Raw genomic sequence first — 17216 nt, forward strand, 5'->3', positions numbered from 1 at the left:
GTACTGTCTCCTGTCACAAGCAGTATGCTCCTGCATTCTTTATGAATGGTGTGTTCACTCCATCTTCCCTCCTTGTGTTTCTTGTCAATGTGATAGCATATTTCTTTTTGGCAATTTGAGGGAAGTTGTTCAGCTCAATACACAGCTCATCTAAAGCTAGGTTTTTTACGTGTCTGACTGCTTACTCAGCTGCTCACTTGGAGATTCAATTGTTTCTTTAGAAGGGTTATTTTCCACCACCTTTCTGGATTTTCTCCTATTTCTTACTGCTTTCTGCACCTCCTCATTCTACCACTGTTCTTCATGAGATCTTGATCTACTCCACTTAGTACAGCCACACAGCATCTCAGCTTCTCAGATCAATACATTCTTGAAAATATACAAATTCAAACAGCAGAAGAGATGGGGTGTATCTCTTTGCTCAAACCTTGCAACTGTCTCCCTAAATTTATCTACATTCATATTGTGCAGTCTCCATGTCCTGATACAAGTTTCACTGAAGCAAAGCTCCTGCTGGGTGCATTTGCCAGTTGTGACCGTTACTACCAATGGCTTATGTTAGGGTTGCAACCATTTTGCTCAGGGTAACCTTACAATCCTTAACCATCTTCCTCTGGTTCAGTCAGGTTAAAAAGGTTTCTATTTGCATTCTTACTCCACCGCTTCAATATTATGTAAATATTACTTTCTCTTTTCTTAAACCAAATATTGGGACTCACCCACTGATTGCCTAGGCACATGTCAAGCAGTACAGTGCCCTCTGCATTCTGCGACCCCAGTGCATACCATCCCAGTATCTGCTCACAGCCATATCAACTTGAGCCTGTATGGGCATTGAAATCCCCCAGTATAAGCAGCAATTCCTCTAGTCCAGCCTTACCTGCTAGGTTCTACAGGCTCCACCTAACCTGTCCCTTCTCTTCCCTCAGGGTAACCTTAGAATCATGGAAGATTAGGATTGGAAGGGACCTCAGGAGGTATCTAGTCCAACCCCCTGCTCAAAGCAGGACAACCCCAACTTAAATCGTCCCAGTCAGGGTTTTGTCAAGCCGGGGCTTAAAAACCTCTAAGGAAGGAGATTCCACCACCTCCCTAGGTAACCCATTCCAGTGCTTCACCACCCTCCTAGTGAAATAGTTGTTACTTTTTCACTTGTGTATCAGTACTAACCCTAACCTTGTTGTGGGGCATATACAATTCTTCAAATACCTGTGTTCCTTGGCTTGTCTTCAGACAGCATTTAAATGCTCATTCACCCTGATGATTTCTTGAGTTTTACAAAGTTTGTCATGAACCACCTCCCACTGCAACTCTGAACATGCATTACTTGTGTTCTTAGCTCTCCTTCCTGAGAAATTTCCTGGGCTGTTGCTTTAACACTGCAGGGTCAGGTGATCATGTCACCTGGTACTGGACATCATTTTGGACTTCTGGTATTTTTCCACTGAAAGTGGGTGGCAGTCAAACTAGGAAACAAGGGATTTCTGCCATATAAAAATCCTATTTAAGGCTGGGGAGTGAGTTAATCTTGGCTCTTCTTTACTGCCTCCACACCCAAGAAGCAAGACTGTTAACACCAGAAGAAACAAAGGAATTAAGCTTGGCGTGGGGGGAGCTGAGCCCAGGCAAGAAAGTAAGGTTACCAACTTTCTAGTCACACAAAACTGAACACCCTCATCCTGCTCCATGCCCTGCACCTCCTCTGAGGTCCCACCCATTCTCCAAGGTCCTGCCCCCGCTCACTCCACCCCCCCTGCCTCTGTCACTTGCTCTCTCCACCCTCCCTCACTCATTTTCATCAGGCTGGGTCAGCAGGCAGGGTGAGGGCTCCTGGGTGGGGCCAGGGATGAGGGGTTTGAGGTGCAGAAGGTGGCTCTGGGCTGGTGCAGGGGGTTAGGCTGTGGGGGGGTAAGGGCTCCAGCTGGGGGTGCAGACTCTGGGGTGGTACTGGGGATGAGGGGTTTGGGGTGCAGGAGGCTGTTCTGGGCTGGGACCGAGGGATTTGGAGGGCGGGGTGGGGTTGGGGTGTGGGAGGGGGTCAGAGGTGCAGGCTCCAGGCAGCACTTACCTTAAGTAGCTCCCAGAAGCAGCGGCATGTCCCCCTTCAGGCTCCTACATGGAGGCGGGGCCAGGTGGCTCTGGATGCTGCCTCATCCACAGGCACCACCCCCGCAACTCCCATTGGCCGCAGTTCCTGGCCAATGGGAGCTGCGGAACTGGTACTTGGGGTGGGGGCAGCACGCAGAGCCCCATGGCTGCCCCTACACCCTAGGAGCTGAAGGAGGGACATGCCGCTGCTTCCGGGGAACCACGCGGAGCCACGGCAAGTAAGGAGCCTGCCTTAGACACGCTTCACCACCAATCGGACTTTTAACGGCCCAGTTGACAGGTGCTGACTGGAGCCGCCAGGGTCCTTTTCAACTGGGTGGTCCGGTCGAAAACCAGACACCTGGCAAGCCTACGAGAAAGGTCAGCCTGTGACGGGTCTATCTGGAGATTTAAGCTGCAAGCAGTGCAGTTTACCTTCAAGAAAATCTGCAATTTGCATAAAACAACAGTTAGGGTGAGAAATTACTATTTGTAGCCAGTTTCTTTAATATATTAAAGCCTAGTTTGCATGTTTTATTTGCTGAGTAATCTGCATTAATCTTTATGCTATCCCTTATCACTTAGAATCTACCTTTTGTAGGTAATAAACTTGTTTTTTGTTTGTTCTAAAACCCAATTTGTGCGATTCACAGTGGGGGTGGGGGAGGAAGCTGTGCATATCTTCCTCAACATTGAGGGAGGGAGTGAATTTCATGAGTGTAGGCTGCATAGATCTCTATATAGCGCAAAACAATATAATTTGGGGTTTACACCCCAGAGGGTGTATGCACTTGAGTGCTGAGCAATCCCCGAGCTAAGACTTTTTCCACACAAAGCTGATTGCAGACTCTGTGTGATTCTACAGCGGCGTGTGTCCCTACCTGTTGTGTGTGCCTGGCACAGCAGGACAGGCTGAGGGAGCCCAGGCTGGTGGAACAGGCGGGCTCATTGGGACCCCAGCACATCAGGTGGCGCCCCAGAAGGGGGGCCCAAACCATCACGGTGTATAAGAGTTCAAGTTGAGTTGTGAATGCGGATTTGCAAGTAGGTGTCGTGCTGTAGCAGACATTTTGTTGGTAGAGCATGGGGATAACTAATTCTATTAGCTTTTTATATTGCTCATAGTTAAATTGCAAAGGTAAAGGGTTGGTAACAGTGGTTTCCATTTAGTCCCTAGTGGTCCTACCAGCAAATGTAGCCCGTTTGCCAGTTTTACACATTTAAAGACTGAGGGCTGGAAAAAACAGTACTGGAATGTGTCTGGCAGGGCTGTGCGAGAAATCTGGACTGTGTTGGCCACATCAAGCATGGCTAACGGCCCTTACTTAAAACAGAAGTGTAAAATTGACCACATTTAAACAGCCTAATTCTCAGATCGGCATGCAGAGTCCACTGATAGCCTGTTAACAACTTCTAAGGTGGTAATTTCAGAAGCTTGCATTAGATGATGAGTGTTGTATCTCCCTGTAATTGTGGCTGGTTGAACTATAACAGGTTAGTTTTCTGGCTTCAAACTTTTTCCTACTTGGAATAAAAAAATTTAAAATGATAAAATGAAGGCTGCCTGATTTGAGGTAAATTGTGTTAAACTTAGAGAAAAGGCTTTTCTTTTTCCTCTCTACTCCTTAGCTGTGTCCTGTGCCTCTCTCATTGTCCCTTCCCATCCCTCTTTCTGGAGAATCCCTATGAACATTCTTGTGTTGCTGACAAACAAACTGTAGTAAAATACATGGAAGTGCAAGGGACTGGTTGCATTTTATTGGAAGCTTTCATTCCAATAAGGACTGAAGTAATTTATATAAAATACTTCCCCTCTGGAGAAGAGTGTGTGTGTGTGTGTGTGTGTGTGATTGATTTTACTGTATCAGATTTTTGTAGGCAAGTTAACTTATAAAATGCCATAGTTGTAACTTCACTTTTTATTTCCTAAATGTGCCCCTGTAATGGTCACTATCTATCTATCTATCATAGAATAATCTGTATTCTGACATCATTAAATAGTGCTACAGTGTAACATGGATCCCTATAACACATCTCTGTTTTTACCCCAATTTCATCATCAAAGTATCTAACAAAATTATGCAGTTAATTATTTGCAGAGACAGCCAGGCTAAAAAGCATCTTCTTTGGATTCTGTCCTTCATCTTCTCAGCATGCCTTGACATTTTTTTCTTCCCTCTTCATTCCCCCCCCCCCTGCATTCCTCCCAACACTCATAATCTTCTGCAGTGGATTGGAAGGAAATATTCCAGGGTGGGTATCATGGAAATGCTAATCTGCACTTCTTAAAGGTGATGATGTTTGTGACTGTCCTACACTTTCCTAGGAAGGAATTCCCTAGCTGAAGACCTGCTACTGAGAAAATTCTCTCCTAGCCACTATTCTCACAATCCTCACTCATTTGGGTCTTGCATCACTGAGAACAATGCGAGCTTCGCTATTGAACTTCAGTGTGTACAAGATCCAGCTTTTGGGGGACTGTTCCATAGTTCTAGATGAGTGGAGTCTTTGGGCTTCATCATAGATGTGGAGAAATCTGGTCTCTGAAGGAGTCTCTTTGAGATGATAGATTGACTCCTGAGCAGGAAGTTTCAGAGTTTGAGGTGGGCCTGTGTGTACTTAGTGCAAGGATCGACAGCCTTTCAGAAGTGCTGTGCCAAGTCTTCATTTATTCACTCTGCTTTAAGGTTTCGCGTGCCGGTAATACATTGTAACGTTTTTAGATGGTCTCTTTCTATAAGTTTATAATATAGAACTGAACTATTGTTGTATGTAAAGTAAGGTTTTAAAAATGTTTAAGAAGCTTAGTTTAAAATTAAATTAAAATGCAGAGCCTCCCCCCGACCGGTGGCCAGGACCCAGGCAGTGTGAGTGCCACTAAAAATCAGCTTGCGTTGCCACCTTCGGTCGCCTAGCCCGACCTAGTGCTTTTCAAATCTGTTGAAAATAGGAGCTTGCATGTTACACTGTTAGGCTCTTAGCTATCGTGGTGTAAGAACCATCACTGAAGTACCAGTGTTTAGAGCACTGGTACAAGGTGAATAAGGAGAATACAGTATGATACCTTGTGCATCATATTAACAAGGCAAGCCAACAAACAGGATTGAAATTCCCATGAGCAACATACAAGGATAAGAATAAGAGCCTTACAAACCAAAGATTAAAGGAACAAAGTGTTACAAAATTACTGAAATTACATCATACTGTAACTGGGAACTCTCTACCTGCTACTCATGAAACAAAAAGTACACAAAGTCCTGCATGACCATTATGTACTTTTTTCCTTAATAGTGGCTGGCATTTTAGCTGTTTGAGAAAGTCACTCTGGGACTTGTCACTGAGCTTCCATTATTCCTGCCTATTCACTAAGATGTCATTCATAGGTACAGTTATGAAGTGGAAAATGTTTTTGATAATTAACATGCCTTATTAGAAGTGAAACTTTAACAAAAATTAAATCAGCTCCTATGATTTTTTTTCAGCAAGAAGAATACGTTATTTTATTGGGGAGGGGGAAGTTTGATAGCTAACAATTGATTCCTCCCCCAGCCATAACGGAAGCTCCTTTTTTTTTCTTTTTTTTTTTTAGTTAATTATGCATAGGAACTGTCACTGAGATCAGAGATAATTTAATTCCTGTGAGTTTAATCTTGTATCTTCTAAAATGTTTTTATACAGCTCCAGATCAGTTAGTGGGAGGATGACAATGATTCAGGCCTGAGGTAGGATAGCATGTACAAGTTGGTAAAATATAGAGCATGCACACATGCCCCAGAAACATTCCCATTTCTATAACTGAACATTTTCAAGGTTTTGGGATGTTAAGGTATTTTTATCTACATTTTTTAAGTAGAAGTACTGTAATGCCATGAGAGACTAATCAGATACAGAAATGTTGGGAATCTCATGTGCAAATCTGTTCTCATGAGTTTGCAGCATATAATTGGCAACCTTGTTAGGTTCAGCTATTTCTTCTTACTCAAATTTTGGATACTTATGCATACCAGACCTGACTTCCATATATTTTGAGGTTCACCCAACAATAGGTTGAAGCCTGCACACTTTCACTGAGGGGGTCTGCAGTATATGTTGTGTGTACATGTGTTTATTTCATTGTTCTTCAGGACCTGAAGAAGAGCATTGTGTAGCTCAAAATATTGTCTTTCACCAACAGAAGTTGATCCAATCAAAGATATTACCTTGTCTCTACATTTGTATATGTAAGTTTAATTTCACTGAGGGCCAAATTTTCTTCTCACTTTCAATAATGTGAATAAGATGAGGATTTAGCCCTAGGTGATGAACTAGTGTCTCTGACATGCAGAGAGCAGCAGCACTGGGGTATCACTGTTCGCACTTACAAGGGGACATACCTGGGAGAAAGAGTAGCACTGGATATGTTATGCAAATATATTAGTAGGTACCAGAGTGGTTACATTTTGTCCCTGAACATGTCAGTGTGACATACTTCCCATCATTTTATCTGGGGGCTAAGATTTTTTCCTTTTTAAATTAATGTCTACTGGTGCATAATAAACTCTATTGGGTGTGTGCGGGGGGAGAGGAATCATATATAAATTATGAAAAAAATCTGCACAGCTTCAGAACTCCTGCAAATATAGTAATGATATCAAAAGGATTTTAATGTTTTTTGAGATCTTATGGCTGCTTCAAGGAGTAAAAGTAAAACTCAGTGCATCTGTTTACATAAATCCTAAGCTGTGATACCTTTAGTGTGAACAATGTTACACAACAATAAATTGTATTGGATTGTAAAGCTCTCAGGAGGGAGAATTTCTTAAATCAAGCATATCCAATAAAGATACTGTTTCCTTAAAGAGTGACAAAGTGGAAGACCTTAAAACTTCTAAAAAGATTGCTTAATGGTCTAAACAAGCTTTTATTACCACTTTTACAGCATCTAATGCTCTCTTTGGAGGTGCCAGCTGTTGTGAGAAAGGGAAGTAGACTGTTCACATGCTCTAAGTAGGAGTAAGGTGGTTGGGCAGATGGAAATCTAATGTTGAGAGCAAAGGTTAATCTGAGCTGTGTATAAGAGGAAGTAACTGCTTAGTGTGGGCTCTCTGTGTCACATGTAGTTCACTGAAGGCAAACTGAGGGCTCGACCAGCTTTCTGCTGCTTTACTGTCCTGCCTCTGAAAAAGAATACAAAGGAAAGTAAATAGAACTGATCAGATTCTGCCCTCAGCTTTATCTGGGCATCCCAGTGAAGTCACGTGGCTGACTTCTGTGGGGATGCCTGGTGTAGCTGAAGGTAGAATTTGTCCCAAATTGCTCATCATCCTGCAGCTATAAATGCCCCTTCAACAATCTCAAGTGGATCTGAGTGTTCAGAACTTTATTTATCAAAACCCTGCTTCCCTCCCTACAATATCACCTCTTCTTGTTAGCATCTTTCCTAATCACCCATTTCTGCCTTCTTGTTGTAACAACCAGTTTCCACATGCACCGCTGCCTAGTGCTTAGTGTTCCACATCTCTCTGGGGCAGCATTTGAAATCAGACATTCAATTCCTTTCTGCCTACCAGCGGCTGTACTGAAGCTGGCAGTTTGTGTAGATGCCTTGCAAAGCCATGAAAGTGTTGTTGCTCAGGTGTCCTTTGAAAATAACAATCACACATTCATCATCTTAGCGACAGCAACTGGTGTACTGTAGGTCTGCCTTGAGATGTGAAGCCTTTGGCGCCCTGTTTGAAGTTATAGTTACATTTTTTTTCCCCATAAAGTTGATTTAACATGGATACAGTGGTCAGCCTGGTAGCCACTTGAGACTACTGAGACCGTTGTTATGATGAATTTATGCAAACACATCTGTCTCTACTACAACTTTGTTTTTCCACCCCCATTCTCTCCCTGTTTTATAGACCTGTCACGTATTATCTAAAGCTGAGATTGTAGGAGTTCTCTGGGGCAGGGCCTGTCTTCGTTTGTTCATTTGTAGAATGGGCCCCAAGCCTCATTTGGGGTCCTAAGTATTATGGGTATAGAAATAATGAATAAAATTTTCTGTTGAATCATTTTGAAGAATAGTTATTGCATAGTAGATATTTAGTTATAAATGTAGATTACATGGTGCAACAAAATATGGCAGTGCTCTTAGTTATGTGCCCCAATTCACTGTGTTCTCCTATAGGGAGTTAATGTGACTTAAAGTGAAAGCAAACTAAATTATATGCATTTGTTGACGGAAAGATTCCCTTTGGCTCTGAATATCATTTAAAGATGATGATGATTGTTCTTGCTGTAGTGAGTGTTAATGTAGTACTGATAAAGTATATGGAGATAGCTAAATATGAGTGTTTTCTCCAACATAATACGATGAAATATGTCATCTTTCTATGTTCTTTTGGTATAAATACCATCATTCAGCCTTTGGACCCAGAACAGCTAGATGGAGCTCTTTCCTCTGCAATTAACAGGAAACTGTCTTTAGTAATTAAATATTAGGCCAAATTCTACTAACCCTTATTTATACAATAGTTTCCTTGCTTCGGTGGAATTGGTCATGAGTAAGGGCTACTGACCCAGGGAAGGTTTTGTAAGTTTGGGCCCAAAAGGTTTATAATTGTATCAGAAAGATGTTAACAATCTGCGTGTGAACAGCAGCACTATTGTTACCTCTAGAGTACACAGTCTGTGCCTGGGTTATTGACACAGAAGATTAAATGAAAGTGGATTAAGTATAACCTGAAAGTTACCTGTCAGGCAGCATCTCTGTCGGATAACTTACTGGAATTTATACACTCATATACAGATATAAACTGTATGGATTAGTCAGGTAAATTAGCCAATGTGATGCCTTTAACAAATATGTTGAAACAAGTCATGTAACAACAAGATGATCTTTGGTAGAACTGCCAAGACAAGGTTAGACATTCTCTTTACCTCTGTGAAAATGGGGTAAAGGAGACAACAGTGACTGTCACCTTAATGCTAGTTACTCCTGGTTGGTTAGTGAGCTTTTACACTAGCACTGAAGTTTAGGGTAGCTGTTATTTCCTGTCCTGTCTGACTGACTTGCTTAAGTGCGCTTCCATCCATCTTTAGGAAAGGAGGGTAAATGAAAGTAGAGAAGCATGTGCCCTGAACAAAACAAGGTGGTAAATTCATTATTTATAGCAGCATAAGTAGATAACGTGTATTGTAGGAATAAAGTGAAATGTCATAAACAAGGATCTGGGAATGTTTGTTTGTTTTTCTGTCATCCTTTTGTAATACATGCCCTTCATGCTGGGCCTGATCCAAAGCCCATTAAAATCTATTGGAATCTTTCCATTAACTTGAATGGCCTTTGGTCAGGCACCCTATGAAAGCATAGGTACTACTTTGACAACAGCAACTATCAAGGTCATTGTGAGCTAAAGACACTCCACATGGACACACTATCATCTTTGGTCTCAATTCAGGGAACATTTTAAGTCAATGTTTGTCATGATTTAAGCACATGCTTAACTTCAAGCATGCGTGAAAGTGATGTCCTGAATAGGGGTGATGTCCTCAATTGGGAACTTTGTGGCTGGAGACCCAGAAAAAAGCTGGATCGGAAATTTAATTTCACTGAAGTGTAACAGAGAAGTCTGTTTCCTCTTGTTAGGAAAAATGAAAAAAACTTTATACAGAATTTAAAAAAAACAAACAAACCAAACCCTAAACCTTTGGCATAGAATAATAACTATAAAAAACTGAACTGAAAGCTTCCAAATGGGTGTCTGTCATTTCCCCTTCACCACTCTGTGTGTTCCACTTGGATAAACATCAATGAATCATCACAAGGAGTTGGCCTGAGGTTCAGTTGTGTAATCAAATCTAATTTTGCTGTGGTGCTTTTCACAACCTGAGGGATTAAAAGGAGCATAAATTATCAGTTGTATCTACTTCAATCATTAAGCACAAATATTAAACTTTTATATACGTTTTTGTAAATGAGATGCCTTAATATTTCAAAGTGATTTATTGCTGAGATTTTGCAGACTAACAGGCCCTGAAATCTTCTAAAATACCTGACAAAGTATTTACAGTCAGATAGCAAGCCTCATAAATAATCAGCAAGCCCAATTTTTATATAGACCTAAACAGTCTTTAGGTTAACAAAACACTGGCAGGAATCCAGATAGCCAGATATCTGGCTAAAGTAAGCGGGGATTAACCAGGGCTCAGTGATGTGTCAGGGAACAAGGAAGAATAAATGCCAGTTCAGAGTTCAGGAGGAGAGATGAGAAACTATATTGAACTCCCCACCTCCCTTTATTACTAGAGTGGGGTTTCAGCATTCTTCTATTGACCCACCCCATGTTGGGACCTTGCTGAAAATTTCTGATGGATTCCTGCTGCACATTGCAGGCGGCGGGGCTTGTTCACTCCACCTTGAACACAAGCAGTTGGCTCTCTGCACAGAGAGGGTCTACGTTGAACAGTCCTTAGGCAGGAAAAGCAGCCGAGTTCAAGTTCAGGTTTTAAGGCCCTTATCCAGTCACCACTTCCTTGTCTGCCAATGATACCAGCCTTCACTGTCCACATGGCTGCTTCTTTCTAAAGCATCTTCTTTCTGTCTTCCATGCTACCCTCAACATAAGGCACCCATGCACCCCCAAAGTACTCTATAAAGCCATTGCTACCCTCTCCTTCAAATCTTTCTGCAAAACCCAGTCTTACTGTGACGCCTTCAGGAAACCGCTGACTGATAATGGCCAATAGGAATTATTAGAGAGACAAGGTGGGTGAGATAATATCTTTTATTGGATCAACTTCTGTTGGTAAGAGACAAGCTTTTGATCTTACACAGAGCTCTTCTTCAGGTCTGGGAAAGGTACTCAGTGTCACAGCTAAACACAAGGTTGAACAGATAGCTTAGCATAAGTAGTTAGCACATATTTTAAGGCAGTGGTGCACAAACTGGGGGGCACACCACTGGGAGGACACAAGGGGTTCACGGGGGAGGGGTGCAAAGAAAGTTTCTTAATATCCCTTTTTACAGCAGATTTACGTGCTCCCCATTGCCACCCTTACTTCTGCACTGCAGTTGGCGGTGAAAGCCTTCAGAGCTGAGCAGCTGGAGAGCAGCGGCTGCTGGCTGGGGCAGTGTTTGTGGAGCAGAATTTTAAAAATAGTCCCATGCAGGGCTCTACAGCAGTACACAGATCTTGGTGCCATAAAAAGCACCAAGCAAAGATTGTAGAGATAGTCAGAATCAAGTGCACTGTTTATGTATCTATTCCCTTCAAAAGGTTAGTTCAATCTTTTTCAAACAAAATGGATAAGTGGGTCATGGATGGTAGTAGTAAACAATGCAGTGTTTCTGATTCCTCACTGGATGCTAATGTTACTTCAATAAAAGTAAAAAATAAACAACCCACTAATATCAACAGTAATGCAGCTGAACTTTGTATGTGAACCTTCCACAAGTGTTGACACTAGTAAGTCTGCTGTGAAAAGTCATATGAAAGATTCTTTCAGTTTTAAATTAAGAAAATATCAAGACTAATATATAACTGGGATTCTCATGGACTCTTGTCAATCACAAGGAATGACCAGTGTATTCTGTGGTATTAGCATGACACTACTGAAGTTCAGATGGCACTTGATTACGAAACATTGTGAACATGCAAATAAAGGTGTTAATTTTTTCCATACGCCATGCTAAGTCATTGAGTGGTCAAAGAGACATGCTGAAAAAGTAAGTGATGGTTCCATCAAAAGCTCTGAAAGCATTCCTTAAAGTTGCATATTCAATTGCTAAATCGTGAAGCTGCATACCATGGGTGAGGCATTAGTATTACCAGCTGCGGTAAAGATGTATCAATTATGCATGGAGATAGATGTGGTGAATTTTTGAAAACTATTTCTTTGTCATGGGATACAATGAGCAAGCAGATCAATGAACTTTTTGAAGCTATCAAATTGCAACTTTTGACTTGAGTTAAACAAAGCACAAAGTTTTGCCAACTTTGAGAGTACTCTGATATCACAAATTTGGCTCAACTCATTGTGTTTGTCAGGTATTGCTATGAGGATGAAATTCTGTAAGATATGTTGTTCTGCAAACCACTGGAGGGGTGAATTATGGGAGATTGAAAAGGTAATCTTGTGAATGAATTCTTCAGAGCACATGGCCTGTCATGGTCAGTACCAGGTTTACAATGGTGTCAATGGCACCATGGTGCCAGGCCCACACTCAGAAGGGGCCCTGGTGCGTGGACTGTGATCCCGCCCCTTTGCTTCACCTGTGCTCTGTCCTAAGGCTCTGCCCCTGCTCGACCTCTTCCCCCGCCCCCAGTCCCCACCTGCCACTCGCTCCTCTCTGCCCCCTCCCCTCCATGTGAGTGGCAGGCAGAGCCTCAGGGGGAAGAGCCCAAGTGGGAGGCTGGGCCTTGTGAAGTGGAGGGCAGGGTTACAGTCCAGGCTCTGGGGCCCATAAAAGATTGATCCAGGCCTGGTCATGGTCTAATTACATTGGTATATGTACTGATGGTGGAGCCGTGATAGTGGGTCCCAAAAAAGGCTTCAGAGGGAAAGTACTCAGCATTGCACCTCACATTAAATGCATGCATTGCATGATGCACCATGTGAGGTTCTGGCTGCTAAAACACTGGAACCTGAAGCAAACAAGGCTTTGAATGATGAGGTGTAAATTGTGAATTTTGTAAAACCAAGACCTTTAAAAAACTGCCTCTTTTCTATTCTGTGCAGTGAAATGGGCTCCCAGTATGACAAACTCCTTCTGCATATGGAAGTCAAATGGTTATCCCGCGGGAAGGTGGTTAACTGTGTCGTCAGTTTCAAGGATGAACTCCGGCTCTTCCTGTCAGAACACAACCCTGAATTGGCAGAAAACTTAACCAATGAAAGATGGCTCTTGATTCTTTGCTATCCCGTAGACACTTTTGAGAAATTAAATGATCTCGACTCTTCACTCCAGGGAAAGAACAGCAACATCTTGCTGCTTGGTGACAAGATTTCTGCATTCCTGAAGAAGCTCACTCTGTGTGGAGAGAGAAATATGAGACAGCAATGCAGTCAGTTTCCATTGTCTCAGTGAACTCACAGAACAATATCCACTTGACCACAAACAAATTGATAAAGCTGTCTCTAATCATCTGAAAAATCTCTGAGAGTTATAGGAGAAGTGTCATGGACTGCCAGCAGAGAAGGCTGATTGGACTAGAAACTGTTTTCGCACAGATTTGGCAGCTATACATCTCCCTCTTGCTGAACAAGAAAAGCTGTCAGAACTACCAAATGATCACACCCGGTTGATGGAATTCAAAGGAAAAGCACTGGGAAGTTTTTGGCTCTCTGTGAAAAAGGAGTATCCAGGACTTGCCATAAGCACTCTTGCCATTCGCATCCACATACGTATGCGAGACTACCTTCGCCGAGCTGGTGGCAATCAAGACCAAACAGCGCTCACGGCTCCAGCTGGAAAATGATCTCAGAGTAGCAGCCTCCAGGATAAAACCAAACCTGGATGTCATTGTCTCAGAAATGCAGTTAATATAAGTGGTTAATTTTTTCTTCATTTGAAATTTTTTTAAATGTTTGCAGTTTGTAATACTTCATGTTTACCACTTCCTATTAACCTTTACCTAGTCTTGTAAATTGAATAATAAAAATATTTTTTCATTCCTTCTGCCAACTTGCCACAAAAAAAAATCACCCACCAGTTTTAGATTATAAGTAATGGAGGGGGAGGGAGGGGATGTGACAAATTCCATGAATGGGGGGGTGGGAGGGAAGGGATGGGCATGACTAGAAAAGTTTGACTCACTGTTCTAAGGGACCATTCAAGATGAAGTGGCCCATTAACACACACAGTCATAGGACAAAAAGAGGGGTAAATGGGTTGCAAAGTGTTGTGTTGTAATAAGCCATAAACCCACTGTCTTTTAGACCATGATTTTTAGCGCCTGGCAAAGCTATGAGTTTAAGTTCCCAAGCTCATCTTTTGAAGTGTTGTGCAGATTTCCTTTGAGGATGGGAACTGATAGGTCAAATGTAGAGTCACTTCACCTTGAAAGGTCCCTTAGAATATGTGCTAACTACTTATGCTAAACTATCTGTTTGATCTTGTGAGTATCTTTCCCAGACCTGAAGATGAGCTCTGTGTAGTTCAAAAGTTGGCGCGCGCTCGCTCTCACCAAAAGAAGTTGGTAGGATAAAAGATGTAACCTCACCCACCTTGTCTCTTTAATATCTGGGGACCGACATGGCTACAACACCACTGCATACAACAGTAGGGATTATTGACATTCATTCATTTATATTAAAAAGGAAATTGTACATGATGTGGATCTCTGAAGGCATTAATATAGCTAGTCTAAGTTAAGGCATGTTCTTATTAATGATGTCCTTGTCACAGGGCCATCCAGAGGATTCAGGGGGCCTGGGGCAAAGCAATTTCAGGGGCCTCTTCCATTTTAAAAAAAAGTTGCAATACTAAAGAAAATACTATATTCTCATGGGGGGGGGGCCCTGCGGGGCCTGGGGCAAATTGCCCCACTTGCCCCGCCCCCCCCCCAGCTCCCCCGGGCAGCCCTGCCTTGTCATCCTTCCCCTTCTTTGCCAATTGTTTGTTACACTCACTTGTTGTGCTATTTCCTATGATAAAACATGGGATGCTATCAGATGTCTGTGGAATTGAAGTGAGCATGTTTGTAGAGGGACATTCTGCATAACTAGATACTTGTGAGAGGTGTGGGAGTATATTGGCATAACCATTTGTGTATATGCTAAAAGTTCCTTGTACTCTGAGCTGTCAGAACATTAATATTAATCTGTTTGTTACATAAACTCTTTTTTCCTTTCATTGTCTCAGTTAAATTGCCTGAGCGGTTATAGTGGGGATTGGGGGATAAAAGATAGTGAAAGATTAAATTATATAGGGGAAAATAGGAACATACCAGTCTGAATCAGACCATACTTCCTCTGGCAGTGCCCAGTATCTGATACTTTAGAAAAAATATGTTACACCCATAATCCACTGAGTCTATTTGTAATGCTGTACATGGGGGAGGGTAGAAGGTGGGATGGAATTTCTTCCTGATCCATCAGGGATTTAAAAAATTTCCTGTCCTTTTATTTACCTGAAAAATGAATCCTAAGATGGATCAGGATGTTCTAAAATAGAACAATCAGGAAGAAGTTACTTCAAATGAAAACAGTAGGATTAACCTTTGTGATGAGAAGCTGATAACTTTCCACAGCTGTCTTTTTTTTATCATCGACACAACCTGCAAATAACTGCATCTGCACTCTGTTAGAAGAAATAAAGTATTACTTCTGCATTTTCTTATCTTATGTTGTAACAATACTGGCTGTGCCTTCACTTCCTTTTGTTTCCCTTTCCAAACAAGGGATCTAATCAGGGTGCAGATTAAAGAGATAGCAGATGAGAAGAGAAAACACTAGTGGAGCTGCACTGCAGAATAGCCAGGCATGCAGGATAGCCAGGTGGTGGTGATACTGAGGAATGGTTGCACATTGTGTCTTTCTTAATTGATCATAATATACTGTAGTAATGAATTATATCATGATGGACTTCTTCACACCAGGTAAACTGTCACCAGTATGTAACTGTATTGGATCTGTTCACTTGTTCATGTGCTCCCCATAACTCATCTAATATATACTCCCTTCTCCCAATCTTACTACTATCCTATGCTGTACTGCTTTCCTAACCATGGTGGTAAGTCAGGCTGTTCAGGAGAATGTGTGATTACTGTCCTGGAGCTTTGTATCCCATACTAGAAGTTTCAGTGGAAATGTTATGTCCATCTTATTAAATCAAAGCAAATTAGTGTAAACAAAATAATTAATTTAGGGGCCTAATCCCACTGCCCTTGACTTCAATGACAAAACTTTCACTGAGTTCAGTGGGGACCAGATCAAGCCCTAAGTGGTACATGCGTAGAGCTGTGACTCTGGTTCTCTATTGTGAGCCTTGTTTACTCATAATAAAAATTAAAACTCAAATTACATAAAGAATCAGCAACCTTAAAAAGTGGAATTCGGAGTTGTACAAAAGATTTTTTTCCCAAGGATCTACTAGGTCATAATGTAGACAAATGTAAGGCCACGCCAGAGAGTGGATAGTCCACAATTCTTCCATAACAGGACCAGAATTCTTCCCGTGCATCTGTTAATCCTATAGGTCTGCCATAAACAATGGGCCACTCTGCAGGGGCTCTGTGCCACTGAACTGCTGCCTCAAGTGTCCTGCAGGAGTCACACGCTGCTGGACACTTACCCACCCACGAAAGGGGAAGCTGGGGAAGTGATTAAACCACAGAAGGGAAATTCTGCAATGACATAGGTTTCTACTGCAGCTTTGGGTGGATGGAATGCAGCAGAGGTGGCATTTCTCAATGCTCCTCCCTCCATGCTCCTCCCTTTCCAAGCTGGGATCTGATTGCTCAGACCCCTCTTCATTTGCATAAGTGAAGGGGGTCTCATCATTTTTGACTATACAGCTTAAATGAAATATCCAATAGAGTTGCCTGGGTACTTGCACTTCAATATCAGTATGTTAAGTAAGTCTCTTACTTGCATTTGATTCATTTGGAAACCAGGCTTCCCCTTCATATTTGTGGTAGTGTGATTCCTATTCTCTGTGCATAGTGCAAGTAGGTCTGTAGGAACATGTAATCTTTTCTCATCAGCAGCTGATCATAAAAAAGGCAGTTGGAAAAGAATAACACAAGGCAGTAGATTAAATCAAACTCCTTCCCAGGCTGTCCTTTGTGAATTATTACAGATGGGTGTCAAATAATACGTTTCACTTGACTTATCTGAAAGTGGGGCCGAAGGGGGCGTGGTAAGAAAGAAAAAGAAATTAGCACTATTTTTTTAAAAGGAAAATTATATTTCTTACATTCCTCAAACACATTTGTTTCCTTTTTCATTCGTCCATTCCCGCAAAATGTATCTCTTCCTTCTCTGTCACAACTATAATTTTAGTCTAAAGCCCATTGACTTCAGTGGATTTGTAATTAGGCCCTTGGAGAACCTCGTTAATAGCCATCCCTAGAAAGCTACTTGTATATATCAACTTTGCACATTGCTGCAGTTCATAATTCAATATGTTTAATTATCTTCAATATTTTCTTTAAAAA

At 41.9% G+C, this 17216-nt stretch overlaps 1 protein-coding gene across 4 annotated transcripts in view; it reads left to right on the forward strand.

The window, feature by feature from the left end:
* Nucleotides 1-13590, forward strand: part of LOC123349055 (zinc finger BED domain-containing protein 5-like) — a 54901-nt gene extending 41311 nt beyond the window's left edge. For 2 of the 4 annotated variants that reach the window (XM_044986781.1, XM_044986787.1), the window contains exon 2: nt 12796-13590. In XM_044986781.1, coding sequence (XP_044842716.1) covers nt 12796-13144 — 349 coding nt within the window. In that variant the 3' untranslated portion in view covers nt 13145-13590. Of the gene's footprint in view, nt 1-5766; nt 5811-12104; nt 12185-12795 lie in introns of those variants that run through there. The other 2 variants (XR_006573358.1, XR_006573360.1) reach the window with 2 other exon arrangements.
* Nucleotides 13591-17216: the final 3626 nt, after the last annotated feature.

The sequence above is a fragment of the Mauremys mutica genome, chromosome 1 (genome assembly GCF_020497125.1).
Source record: "Mauremys mutica isolate MM-2020 ecotype Southern chromosome 1, ASM2049712v1, whole genome shotgun sequence".
Lineage (NCBI taxonomy): Eukaryota > Metazoa > Chordata > Testudines > Geoemydidae > Mauremys > Mauremys mutica.